The following is a 12,600-nucleotide window of genomic DNA, read 5'->3' as shown; positions in this document are numbered from 1 at the left end:
GGCATAGGTTTAAGGTGCGAGGGGCAAGGTTTAGAGTAGATGTACGAGGCAAGTTTTTTACACAGAGGGTAGTGGGTGCCTGGAACTCGCTGCCGGTGGGGGGGGTGGAAGCAGGGACGATAGTGACATTTAAGGGGCATCTGGACAAATACATGAATAGGATGGGAATAAAGGGATACGGACCCAGAAAGTGTAGAAGATTGTAGTTTAGTCAGGCAGCATGGGTGGCACGGGCCTGGAGGGCCGAAGGGCCTGTTCCTGTGTTGTACTTTTCTTTGTTCTTTGTTCTTAGTGGATTGGTCACGCTAAATTGCCCCTCAATTGAGGGAAAAAAAGAATTGGCCACTTTAACATTTTAAAACAAAATTAATTAATTTAAAAAAATATATATCCACGACACTATTTTGAAGAGGAGCACAGAGAAGTTTTCCCTGGTGCCCTGGCCAATATTAATTTTTCAGCCAACATCACAAAAATGGATCATCTGCTCATGATCATAATGCTGTTTGTGGGAGCTTACAGTGCACACGCTGGCTGCTGTGTTTCCTATGTAACCACAGTGACTCTACTTAAAGTACTTCATTGACTGTAAAGCACTTCAGCTTTTATGGCTGAGCTCTGTATCGAAGAAACTCACTGCTGACTACCTTCCTTGTCTTAGACGATCATTTGGATGATACCACCCTTTTCAGCAGCTAAAAGGATTCAATAGGGCAGCTGCAGAGAAACTATTAACTCTAAATGGGAGGTAAACATGAAAGATGGAGCATAATCTTAAACTTGGCTATTTGGAAGGAAATCAGGATAACATTTTCACCACACAGGGTAATAGAACCCCAAATAATAATCTTTATTGTCACAAGTAGGCTTACGTTAACACTGCAATAAAGTTACTGTGAAAAGCCCCTAGTCACCATATTCCCGCACCTGTTTGTGTACACTGAGGGATCTGTACTGGTGACAAAATAATTCAGGCTAAGATAATAAAGCCTTGGATTTGTTTTAGTGATGTAGTTGTTGCGTGCAGCAGATTGATGTTGACAAAAAAAGTTCTTACAATGTTTCTCTTTCTTCCCTCAACTCCCCCTTCCATCTCAGGCTCAGAACATGGGCAGCAGCCCTCAACTTGACCCAAGAGGGCAGACCTGCAATGTGGGCTATCACTTTCCTTATACCACACTACGCAAACCCCTGCCAGAGAAGAGCATGGAAGACTGGGCAGCCAAACACCTGAACATGCACACTCGCGGGATCTTCAGGCGCAGGCTCTCCATTGCCAACATGCTCTCCTGGGTTGGCGGCTCCATCAAGAAGCCAATGTTGGTCACCAATGATCGGATCATCAAGAAGGACGCCTGCGAACTCTTCAAGCTGGTGCAGATGTACATGGGGGACCGGCAGTCGCGGATGGAGAGGGTCCCCATCGCCCTGGTGATAGTCACCAAGTGCTGGACAATGCAGGGGATCCGGGATGAGCTGTACATCCAACTCTGCAGGCAGACCACGGACAATCTGTGCTACCAAAGCCTGGCTTACGGTTGGGAACTTATGGCAGTCTGTTTAGCCTTCTTTTCTCCATCGCCCAAATTTCAATCTTACCTGGAAGGGTACATTTATCGGCACACCGACCCTGCTCATGACATGAAAAGTATGTGAGCTTATATTCTTGCAATTCCTTTTTGTGAAATAATGCATTGACTAATACTTTTGCAGTTCTGGCCATCAAATGTAGGGTTCATAAAATGTAATATTTAGTATTTATGTATTTCACTACAATAGTCGTAGTTTAAGATATGAAAGGGTACTCTTTGCATGTTGCACCGACTGTGTTTCAGGTCTATTTCTGCCCCTTTCCCCATCCCTCTGAGACATTGACTGTTTGCTGGGATGTGCTTCTGGGGGTGCAGGAAAACTGACACAGGTAGCATGATTTACTGCAGACTGAGTGGAATTTAGGCCCCCGCAGCTATCCAACACCCCACCCACCTCTCCCCACAAGGTCAATGCATGTACACTTGCAGCACCTGTCACTGGATAGCAGTCAAGATCAGGAAAGCTGGATACATTTTTTTTCTTATCCCTGATGCCCGAATCCTGGGCCATTTACAGTGGCCTCACCACCATCACACCTTAAGATTCATTAACTCAACCCAGACTGGGAGACTGAACCAGAACCAGGGAATATGGCTGAGCCGCTGCATAAGCTGAGCAATGCCGTTCTGACAAGAGGTGCCTCCTTTCAGATAATGTGTTAAATTGAGACTCTGTCTCAAGGGGGGGAATAAAGATCCCATGGGACTATTCGAAAGAGGAATAAGGGAGTTCTCCAATGTCCTGGCCAATTTGTGTATCGCAATCAACGTTGCACATTTTTATTTGGTCATTATTACTGTATGTGGGAGCTTGCTATGTACAAATTGGCTATCCTATTTCCTATATTATAACGGTCATTACATTTCCGAGTACTTAACTAGCTTAAAGTGCTGAAGGACGCACTGAGGCCGTGAAAAGTGTTACGATCCCATTTGGTGTTCTAACTGGATGGGAAGAATCGGAATGGACCCTGGCTCAAAAGACCGTAACTTTTACTTTTTTAAAAACACGGAGAAATGGGCCGCTAATAAGTTTAACAGCAAGATAAAAGCATTTATTAATCATGAAAAGTTTAATTCATCATACAATACTCCTTTACTTCCCCCCTTAGCTTCAGAAGCATACACAGATTTTAAGGTTAGCACAGGTTACAAAAAGGCTATAATGGTCTCTGTAACACACAGTCCCTTTAAACACACAGGCTGGCTGTGGTAAGACACACTCCACTCTGAACCCGAGTGAATTTCTGTGGAACGCTCCTCAAAATCCCCCAGACGATTCCGTGAGTCACCTCATTTCGCTGAACTCCGGATTCCATACAAGAGATTTTAAATTTTGTTTTCAAAAAGACACACTTTCTAAATAAAATTTTTGGGTTGTGGGGGTGAGACCCACGCAGACACAGAGAGAATGTGCAAACTCCACACGGACAGTGACCTGGGGCTGGGATCGAACGTGGTTCCTCGGCGCCTTGAGGCAGCAGTACTAACCACTGCGCCGCCAAGCTGCGTTCTATTTTCAAATGTTCTGGCTTTCAGTTAAAACACTAAACTCAAAAGCCTTCCTACCTTAAAAGGGCCCCCGGTTGTTGAACAATGACCTTATACGTCTGCTGAGATTTATTTACTCTTCACACCGTAACTTCTGTAAACACAATCGAAGCACAAAACCAAAACCCCCACACATACAAACACCTTTGTCCAGCAGGAATCTAACTGTAGGGTTTATTCTTCCTTACACTGAAACACTACATTAAACCCACTTAAAACTATACCTTATTTCTGATATTTGCCAATAGAAATATATTGGGGGATCTGGGGTTATGTGGGTGATGGCAGGAGAATGGGGATGAGAAACATACCAGCGATGATTGAACGGTGTAGCAGACTTGATGGGCCGAATGGCCAAATTCTGTTCCTATGTCTTATGGTCTTATGCAAGTCCAATGTTTTTCTAGGTCATTCAGCCCCTTCAGCCTGTTCTGTCAATCAGTCAGGTTATGGCTGATCTGTCACCTAATCTCCTGCCTCACCTCAGATACTTTAATACCTTCTGTTGGCCTAGCATCAAGCACTGTTGGTGAAAGAGAATTCCTAATTTCCGCCACCTTTCTGACTGTCAAAAATGTAATCCCTGAATCTAACCTTTAGACTATGGCTGGAATTTTCCCGCTGTTGGGATCCTCCAGTTCTGCCAGCGGCAGGGAGTGCATAGAATAGGAAACCCTGTTGACAGCTGATCCCACCACAGGTCACTGGTGGGCCACCTTCCTTATTTGTTTATGGGATGTGGGCATCGCTCGGCCAGCATTTATTGCCCATCCCTGAGGGCATTTAAGAGTCAACCGCATTGCTGTGGATCCGGAGTCCCATGTAGACCACACCGGATAAGGATAATAGATTTCCTTCCCTAGCCACATCAGTGAACCAGATGTTTTTGCAACAATCGACAATGCTTTCATGGTTGTCATTAGACTTTTAATTCCAAATTTTCTTTTTGTTGAATTCAAATTCCACCGTCTACCCTGGCGGGGTTCGAAACTGGGTCCCCAGAGCATTACCCTGGATTACTAGTCCAGCGACAATCCCACTACACCACTCCCTCCACCCGCGGAACACGCCACAGGGGCCCGCAGAAAATCCTGCCCTATCACATATCAGCACGGTAGCACATGTGGCTAGCACTGTTGCTTCACAGTGCCAGGGTCCCAGGTTTGATTCCCCGCTGGGTCACTGTCTGTGTGAAATCTGCACGTTCTCCCCGTGTCTGCGTGCGTTTCCTCCGGGTGCTCCGGTTTCCTCCCACAGTCCAAAGACGTGCAGGTTAGGTGGATTGGCCATGATAAATTGCCCTTAGTGACCAAAAAAGGTTAGGAGGGGTTATTGGGTTACGGGGATAGGGTGGAAGTGAGGGCTTAAGTGGGCCGAATGGCCTCCTCCTGCTCTGTATGTTCTATGACTCCCCGCACTACACTGTATACTAGACGTTTAACCAGCTATCACCCTCAATAACTCCACGTTTTATCAAATTCCCCGTAATCTTCTAAATTCCAGGGAATACAGTGCTGGTTTGTTTTTGTCTCCCAATTCCTAGTGCAGCTGCCGGAGAATACTGCGCGCTGTGCACAGCCTTGCTGTACTTTTATATCATTTAAAAGTGTCTCCTGCCACCCTATTGTTTTTAAGACTGCAATAGCCCGGTCACATTTTTTGAGTGATCTTTCTGCCCTTTAGTTGTACTTCTTCATTTTTGTTTTCTAAATTCCAGTAACCCAACGTATCAAGGAACTAGTTGAAGTGAAAAACAAGAAGTTTTCAAAATCAAGGAAAAAGAGAAAGCAGAATATCGAGGAGGAAGAAGGTCGGTGTTGAGCAGTTTGACCGGGTTGCTGCTGAAGTGATCATGGCTTGTTTCCTTCTAATTAAGGACTGTCAAAAAACAGCAGCAAGCTTGTGTATTTTTGACAATTTTACAAGGTTCTGAAGTTGTGTTTTACAAGGGTTTCTGGTGCTTGGCCTGGTTTTACTGGAAGCATTTAATAGACAAGTCAGTTCAATGTAAGCATTTAAATGGGAGCATTTCATCAAAGATTTCTCTAATTTTACCTACGTTACCAGTACAAGTCATTCCGTAGCAGAAGCAACTGTGTGGGGCTATTGAGTTTAATGTTAGCCAGAGCAGAATCAACTTCAACTGAAGCACCCGGTGTCCATGATTTTCCTCAGTTGCTTTTAGAAGTTTGATTGGAAAGGGGACCAAGAAAAAGTTGTGCATTCACTCCTTTTAATCACTTTTTACTGAAGCTGGCAGATCGTGGCTCAGTTGGGGAGCTCTGTCTCATTTCTGAGTCACGAGATCCCTAATTCAAACCCTACTTCTGGAGCACAATGAAAAGTCAAAGCTGATGCCCTGACGTACTGAAGGAGTGCTGCACTGTCACAGTTCTGTCTATCGGATGAGGCATTAAACCGAGGCAACATCGGCCACACTGGTGGATGTAAAAGATCTCGTCCCTCAATTTCAAAGAGGAGCAAGACTGGAGTTATATCCCCAGTGTTCCGGCCAATATTTATCCCTCGGTCAACGACTCGAAAGCAGATTATCTGGTTACTATCTGTTTGCTGTGTGCAAAATTGGCTGCTGCATTTCCTGCATTGCGACAGTGACTCCATTTCAAAGGTTCTTCCGATTCATTGTCTGTGGAGCACTTTGGGACATCCAGCAGTCGTGAAAAGCACTATGCGTAGGGGCAGCACGATGGTGCAGTGGGTTAGCACTTCGGCCTCACGGCGCCGAGGTCCCAGGTTCGATCCCGGCTCTGGGTCACTGTCCGTGTGGAGTTTGCACATTCTCCCCGTGTTTGCATGGATTTCGGCTCCACAACCCAAAGATGTGCAAGGTAGGCGGATTGGCCACGCTAAATCGCCCCTTAATTGGAAAAAATGAATTGGGTACTCTAAATTTAAAACAAAAAGCACAACGTGAATGCCAACCTTTTTTATAAGAGCTGTTTTGCCCTTTTTTTGTGCTGCCATTCTGCTTTTTGTCCCTTTTGAACCTCGCGCTTGGGACCCACAAAAATGTGGTTCCTTCATATTAGTGTGGTTGGACCACATGCCTGTCATAGAGTGTAAATCAATATAGAAACACCAGGATCTGGTGTGTGTTGCTGAGCATCTGTAAGGTGGAGTGTAGGCAGTGTGTAGGATATTTCATCACGCTAAGGTGATGCATCTGCTTGACTGACTGACTGTTTCTTTGCTTTCCTTTAGAGCTTCTCATCAGCACGTATGCCAAATTCTGCTACCGCAAGCTTCAGAAAGTTGCAGTGACAGGAGGAAAGAAGGTCTGCAGCTGAATAGTTTTATTTATTCCTCACAATGTCCCCCTTCAATTTAGAGATCCGTTTAATTCCGTTGCTTTATTCCTTGTATTACCATGCATCTACCCTGCTGTTCGCTTTCATTACTCGCAGCCTTGAGAAGCTGAGATGATGTCTCTGTTCCCAGTGTTGGAATTTAAGTAGCCATTAGTGGAAAATACCAGAGTGTTGTTCCTGCTTCTGCAATGCCCACCTTTACATCAGCATAACTTGTAATATGGCTTTGGGATCCCTACAGTGCAGAAAGAGGCCATTCGGCCCATCGAGTCTGCACTGACCCTCTGATAGGGCATCCTACCTAGGCCCACGCCCCGCAATCCCGCACGTTGATAAAAGCAAATTACTGCGGATGCTGGAATCTCAAACAAAAGAGAAAATGCTGGAATATCTCAGCTGGTCTGGCAGCATCTGTAGGGAGAGAAAAGTGCTAACGTTTCGAGTCCGATGACTCTTTGTCAAAGATTCATCGGCCTCGAAACGCTGCCAGACCAGCGGAGATTTTCCAGCATTTTCTCTTTCGTCTTCCCTGCACATTGATTGTGGCCAATCCACCCAACCTGCGCATCTTTGGACTGTGGGAGGAAACCGGAGCACCCGGAGGAAACCCACGCAGACACGGGGAGAACGTGCACAGTCACCCAAGGTCGAAATCGAACCCGGGTCCCTGGCGATGTGAGGCAGCAGTGCTAACCACTGTGCCACCCTGCTGCCCTAGCAAGAGGAGCCATTCAAATTAAGAGTTGAAGGGAAGGTTTGAAAAAATGAATGATGGGGGCTCAGTGGTTAGCACTGCTGCCTCACGGTGCTGAGGTCCCAGGTTCAATCCCGGCCCCGGGTCACTGTCCGTGTGGAGTTTGCATAATCTCCCCGTGGGTCTCACCCCCACATACCCAAAGATGTGCAGGGTAGGTAGATTGGTCACGCTAAATTGCCCCTTAATTTGGAAGAAAAAGAATTGAGTACTCTAAATTTATTAAGAAAAGATGAAGTGATTGACATGTAGGTGAATAAAATGTACAAATTTCTGTCCCTGATTTTTTTTGTTGCACAGCATGCATATTAGTACTGTTAAAAGGAAATGGGATTAGCTCAAAAAAAACCAGGGAGATGTTGAAAGTGTATGAAGAAGATACAGCATTACAATAGACATCTTGTGGAGAAAGGAATAGCAGCACAAACTGCATGGGCCAACTTTGGCTGTTCCTGTTATGTAACATTGTGATTCTAAATTTGAAACTGTATGTTCAAACCTCCGGTCTGTAGCACAGTCTTGTTACTGTGTTCTTTTTTTGCAAGCAGGCAACAACCAGCGGCTCACATTTTTTTTGCTGTAGAATCCTTTGATTCTGCAAGGTCTGCATTTTGATGGTCTGACTTTTGGCAGTGAGTTTGAGATCTTGACTCTAACATCAAGGGGCAGGCACAGGACAGAGTGAACGATCCCCAGAGTTGCACAGTAAGCGAAAGAGGCCATTCGGCCCAGCTGGTGCATGACTATGTTTATGCTCCAGCTGAACCATCTCCCACCTCTACTTCATGTTCACTCTATCCGCATATCCCTTCTATTCCTTTGACCTAATTTTCTAACCTCGCCCCCTCTTAAACGCACCTATGCCTCAGGCTGCCCCATGAGGTGGCAGGTGCCGCATTCTGACCACTCCCCCTGCTCTCCTGCAATATTGGACATGTTTCTGACATGGCAGGTTGAGAGTGGGAATGACAAAAGGGCTGGGGTAGGTTTTGTCATTCGCTGATGAAGAGGAGGAATGGAGAAAATGAAAACGGAAGAGAAAGAAAAATATGCCGTTGATTTTTCAGAATTAAATCCCAGCTGGACTGAAATTAGTTTTTCTTCCATCGGTAGGGTCTCAGAAAGCCAACCATTGAAGAAATCCATCATGCAAAAAATGCCATCCTAACACCTTCCATGTTTGGCAGTTCGTTGGAGGAAATAATGGAACGACAACGTGAGCGTTACCCAGAGAGGACGCTGCCCTGGGTTCAGACCCATCTCTCCAATAAAGTATTGGGATTGGGTGGTGCGCAGGTTGAAGGCATCTTCAGGTAAGGTCCTAGTTTGTGCACCTGAATCCCTTGTGCGGGGCAGGGCTCTGTAATCTCTGCAGATCTTTCTAGAGCTGTTCAAAGCTAAAAGATTCAAGTGTAGGAGGAACGCACTGATTTGCTCCAAACTCTTTGCGGAATTTCAAGCACTCTGTCGGAGAACATGCACTCCGATGAAAATCCTACGACCTTGACTCCCTCTCTCCCTCTCTCTCTGCTGTTGTCTTGTCTTCTCGGACACCATTGTGGGGCTGCAGCTGATGAAACATTGTTCTTCCGCCAAGGCAGATGTTCCAGCGGGACCAGAAAGTCTGGAAATTCCAGCGCAAAGAAAATGACATTGCAAATCTCTATAACACCCACTTCCTTCAATCACATCATTCCTTCAATCATTAGTTTTAAAAGGAACAAAGCAAAAACCTCCTGGCCTCGCAGGTGTAGAATTCGGAGCTGCCCTGGTATCTGAAAGTGAAGTCAGATGGGAATTTTGACAGCCGAGCTTTCATGCAGGTTTTCCTTCAATAAGTCTTCATTGCGAGCTGCATTTCCGGCAGTTTCAGCAGGCTGATTGGGTTGTGGTGAGCGTGGGGTTTTCACAACTGATCCTGCTGCTTTGCTCAGCTGGTAATGGTTCCCACCCACGAGTTCCGTCGGGATCGTTGGAGTTCAGTGTATCCAGGGCCCCCAGGAGGAGTCCATGTGCAAGCCAGATGCTTGGACACACTCATTGTCATCCATTGATTATGGTAACCTCCTTTACAAAGGAGGAAGATTACCATAGAATCCCTAGTGTAGAAGGAGGCCATTCAGCCCATTGAGTACACCATCCCTCTGAAAGAGCACCCTAACTAGGCCCACGCCCCCACCGTATCCCTGTAACCCCATAACTCCACCTTTTTAAAAATAAATTTAGAGTAGTCAATTATATTTTTCCAATTAAGGGGCAATTAAGCGTGGCCAATCCACCTACCCTGCACACCTTTGGGTTGTGGAGGTGAGACCCACGCAGACACGGGGGAAATGTGCAAACTACACAGACAGTGACCCGGAACCGGGATCAAACCTAGATCCTCAGCGCTGTGAGGCAGCAGTGCTAACCACTGTGCCACCGTGCTATAACCCCACCTAACCGTTGGACACTACAGGCAATTTAGCACGGCCAATCCACCTAACCTGCTCAGCTTTGGACTGTGGAAGGAAACCGGAGCACCCGGAGGAAACCCCCGCCGACACGAGAGAAAGTGCAGACTCCGCACAGACAGTCACCCGAGGCTGGAATTGAACCCGGGTCCCTGGCGCTGGGAGTCAGCAATGCTAACCACTATGCCACCATGCCACTTTATGACTGATGTTTCCCCAACCCAACTCTTCCTTCTCTCCTGCTTCCTTCCTTCTCCCCAACCCCCGGATTGGTCTTTGAGAGAGGTGGCACAGAAACCGTGGGCTGGTGGTCTCCCCATGGTGTCCTCTGATTCTAACCATCTGATCTGCATGTTTTAGCTATTCACCAGATCAGCCATATTGAACTTAAAGATGTGGTGATTTGTCTTCATTTCCATGTAACTTGTGCCTTTAGAAGCATTCTGTGCGCACACCAACTACTCATACATGATGGAGGGTCAAATGTTTTCTGTCTCCCTTTGATTATGTAAACCTTCTTTCTTTACAAAGGGAGACAGAAAACATTTGACCCTCCTTTGATGTCTTTCCTCTGCTTTCTACGCCGCCCCCCTCCAGCCCCCCACCAGATACTCCCACCATGTCTAATGCACATCAGGCAGGAACCCTGTAAGAGGGAGTAACAGCGGTGAACCTATTTTCTGCCCGTTGTCGCTTAAATATGCTTGGGTTTTATTCCATCATGTTTACAGTCTCTCACTTGTTTATTTTTGGCGGTGAAACCACTTGGCCTGCACTCAATTTCCCGTTGACCGCTGTGCACTGAACTTTCCTCCTGGGAAGTTTGATTTTAACTCTGAATCAGAAAGCTCCTGAATGATTTGAACACTCCCAAGAGCTAACTAGTGAAAAAGATTGAATGCAGGAAGGAGAACGGTATTGCAGTAATGCTTGAGGTGCCGTTTGAACAATATTTGTGAAACTAGCAACTTGCTTCTATGTCTTCAAATGTATCTTTTTCTCACTGTATATCTGCCATAAATACTAGGTACGCCACACAATTATAAATGATGCAATTGTTTTCTGCACAAACATTAATTCTCAGCATTTCTACACATGCCTCACCACAACCCTACCCAATTCACCCACCCCCACACAGCCCAACCACAACCAACCCAATTCACCCACCCCCGCACAGCCCAACCACAACCAACCCAGTTCACCCCATCCCCCGCACAGCCCAACCTCAACCAACCCAGTTCAGCCCATCCCCCGCACAGCCCAACCTCCACCAACCCAGTTCAGCACACCCCCGCACAGCCCAACCTCAACCAACCCAATTCACCCCATCCCCCGCACAGCCCAACCTCACCAACCCAATTCACCCCATCCCCCGCACAGCCCAACCTCAACCTCACCAACCCAATTCACCCCATCCCCCGCTCAACCCAACCTCGACCTCACCAACCCAATTCACCCCATCCCCGGCACAGCCAAACCTCAACCTCACCAACCCAATTCACCCCATCCCCCGCACAGCCCAACCTCACCAACCCAATTCACCCCATCCCCCGCACAGCCCAACCTCAACCTCACCAACCCAATTCACCCCATCCCCCGCACAGCCCAACCTCAACCTCACCAACCCAATTCACCCCATCCCCCGCACAGCCCAACCTCAACCAACCCAGTTCAGCCCATCCCCCGCACAGCCCAACCTCCACCAACCCAGTTCAGCCCACCCCCCGCACAGCCCAACCTCAACCAACCCAATTCACCCCATCCCCCGCACAGCCCAACCTCACCAACCCAATTCACCCCATCCCCCGCACAGCCCAACCTCAACCTCACCAACCCAATTCACCCCATCCCCCGCTCAACCCAACCTCGACCTCACCAACCCAATTCACCCCATCCCCCGCACAGCCCAACCTCACCAACCCAATTCACCCCATCCCCCGCACAGCCCAACCTCAACCTCACCAACCCAATTCACCCCATCCCCCGCACACCCCAACCTCAACCTCACCAACCCAATTCACCCCATCCCCCGCACACCCCAACCTCACCAACCCAATTCACCTCATCCGCCGCACAGCCCAACCTCACCAACCCAGTTCAGCCCACCCCCCGCACAGCCCAACCTCAACCAACCCAATTCACCCCATCCCCCGCACAGCCCAACCTCACCAACCCAATTCACCCCATCCACCCCGCACAGCCCAACCCCAACCTCACCAACCCAATTCACCCCATCCCCCGCACAGCCCAACCTCAACCTCACCAACCCAATTCACCCCATCCCCCGCACAGCCCAACCTCACCAACCCAATTCACCCCATCCCCCGCACAGCCCAACCTCACCAACCCAATTCACCCCATCCACCCCGCACAGCCCAACCTCAACCTCACCAACCCAATTCACCCCATCCCCCGCACAGCCCAACCTCACCAACCTAATTCACCCCATCCCCCGCACAACCCAACCTCACCAACTCAATTCACCCCATCCCCCGCACAGCCAAACCTCAACCTCACCAACCCAATTCACCCACCCCCGCACAGCCCAACCACAACCAACCCAATTCACCCACCCCCGCACAGCCCAACCACAACCTCATCAACCCAATTCACCCCATCCGCCGCACAGCCCAACCTCACCAACCCAATTCACCCCATCCCCCGCACAACCCAACCTCACCAACTCAATTCACCCCATCCCCCGCACAGCCAAACCTCAACCTCACCAACCCAATTCACCCACCCCCGCACAGCCCAACCACAACCTCATCAACCCAGTTCACCCCATCCCCCGCACAGCCCAACCACAACCAACCCAGTTCAGCCCATCCCCGCACAGCCCAACCACAACCTCATCAACCCAGTTCACCCCATCCCCCGCACAGCCCAACCTCCACCAACCCAGTTCAGCCCACCCCCCC

General features: G+C 48.2%; 1 protein-coding gene across 6 annotated transcripts in view; it reads left to right on the top strand.

Annotated features, from left to right (window-relative positions):
• The window catches only part of LOC140428571 (rho GTPase-activating protein 39-like), a 302,434-nt gene that overhangs the window by 275,599 nt on the left and 14,235 nt on the right, over nucleotides 1-12,600 (top strand). For all 6 annotated transcript variants that reach the window (XM_072515196.1, XM_072515194.1, XM_072515195.1 and 3 more), the window contains 4 exons: nucleotides 1,099-1,648; nucleotides 4,861-4,953; nucleotides 6,366-6,439; nucleotides 8,340-8,539. In XM_072515196.1, the coding sequence (XP_072371297.1) occupies nucleotides 1,099-1,648; nucleotides 4,861-4,953; nucleotides 6,366-6,439; nucleotides 8,340-8,539 (917 nt within the window). The remainder of the gene's footprint in view (nucleotides 1-1,098; nucleotides 1,649-4,860; nucleotides 4,954-6,365; nucleotides 6,440-8,339; nucleotides 8,540-12,600) is intronic.

This window comes from Scyliorhinus torazame, chromosome 8 (assembly GCF_047496885.1).
Source record: "Scyliorhinus torazame isolate Kashiwa2021f chromosome 8, sScyTor2.1, whole genome shotgun sequence".
NCBI classification, from domain to species: domain Eukaryota; kingdom Metazoa; phylum Chordata; class Chondrichthyes; order Carcharhiniformes; family Scyliorhinidae; genus Scyliorhinus; species Scyliorhinus torazame.
Note: the sequence above shows the minus strand (reverse complement) of the source record. Positions and strands in the feature narration are given on the sequence as shown.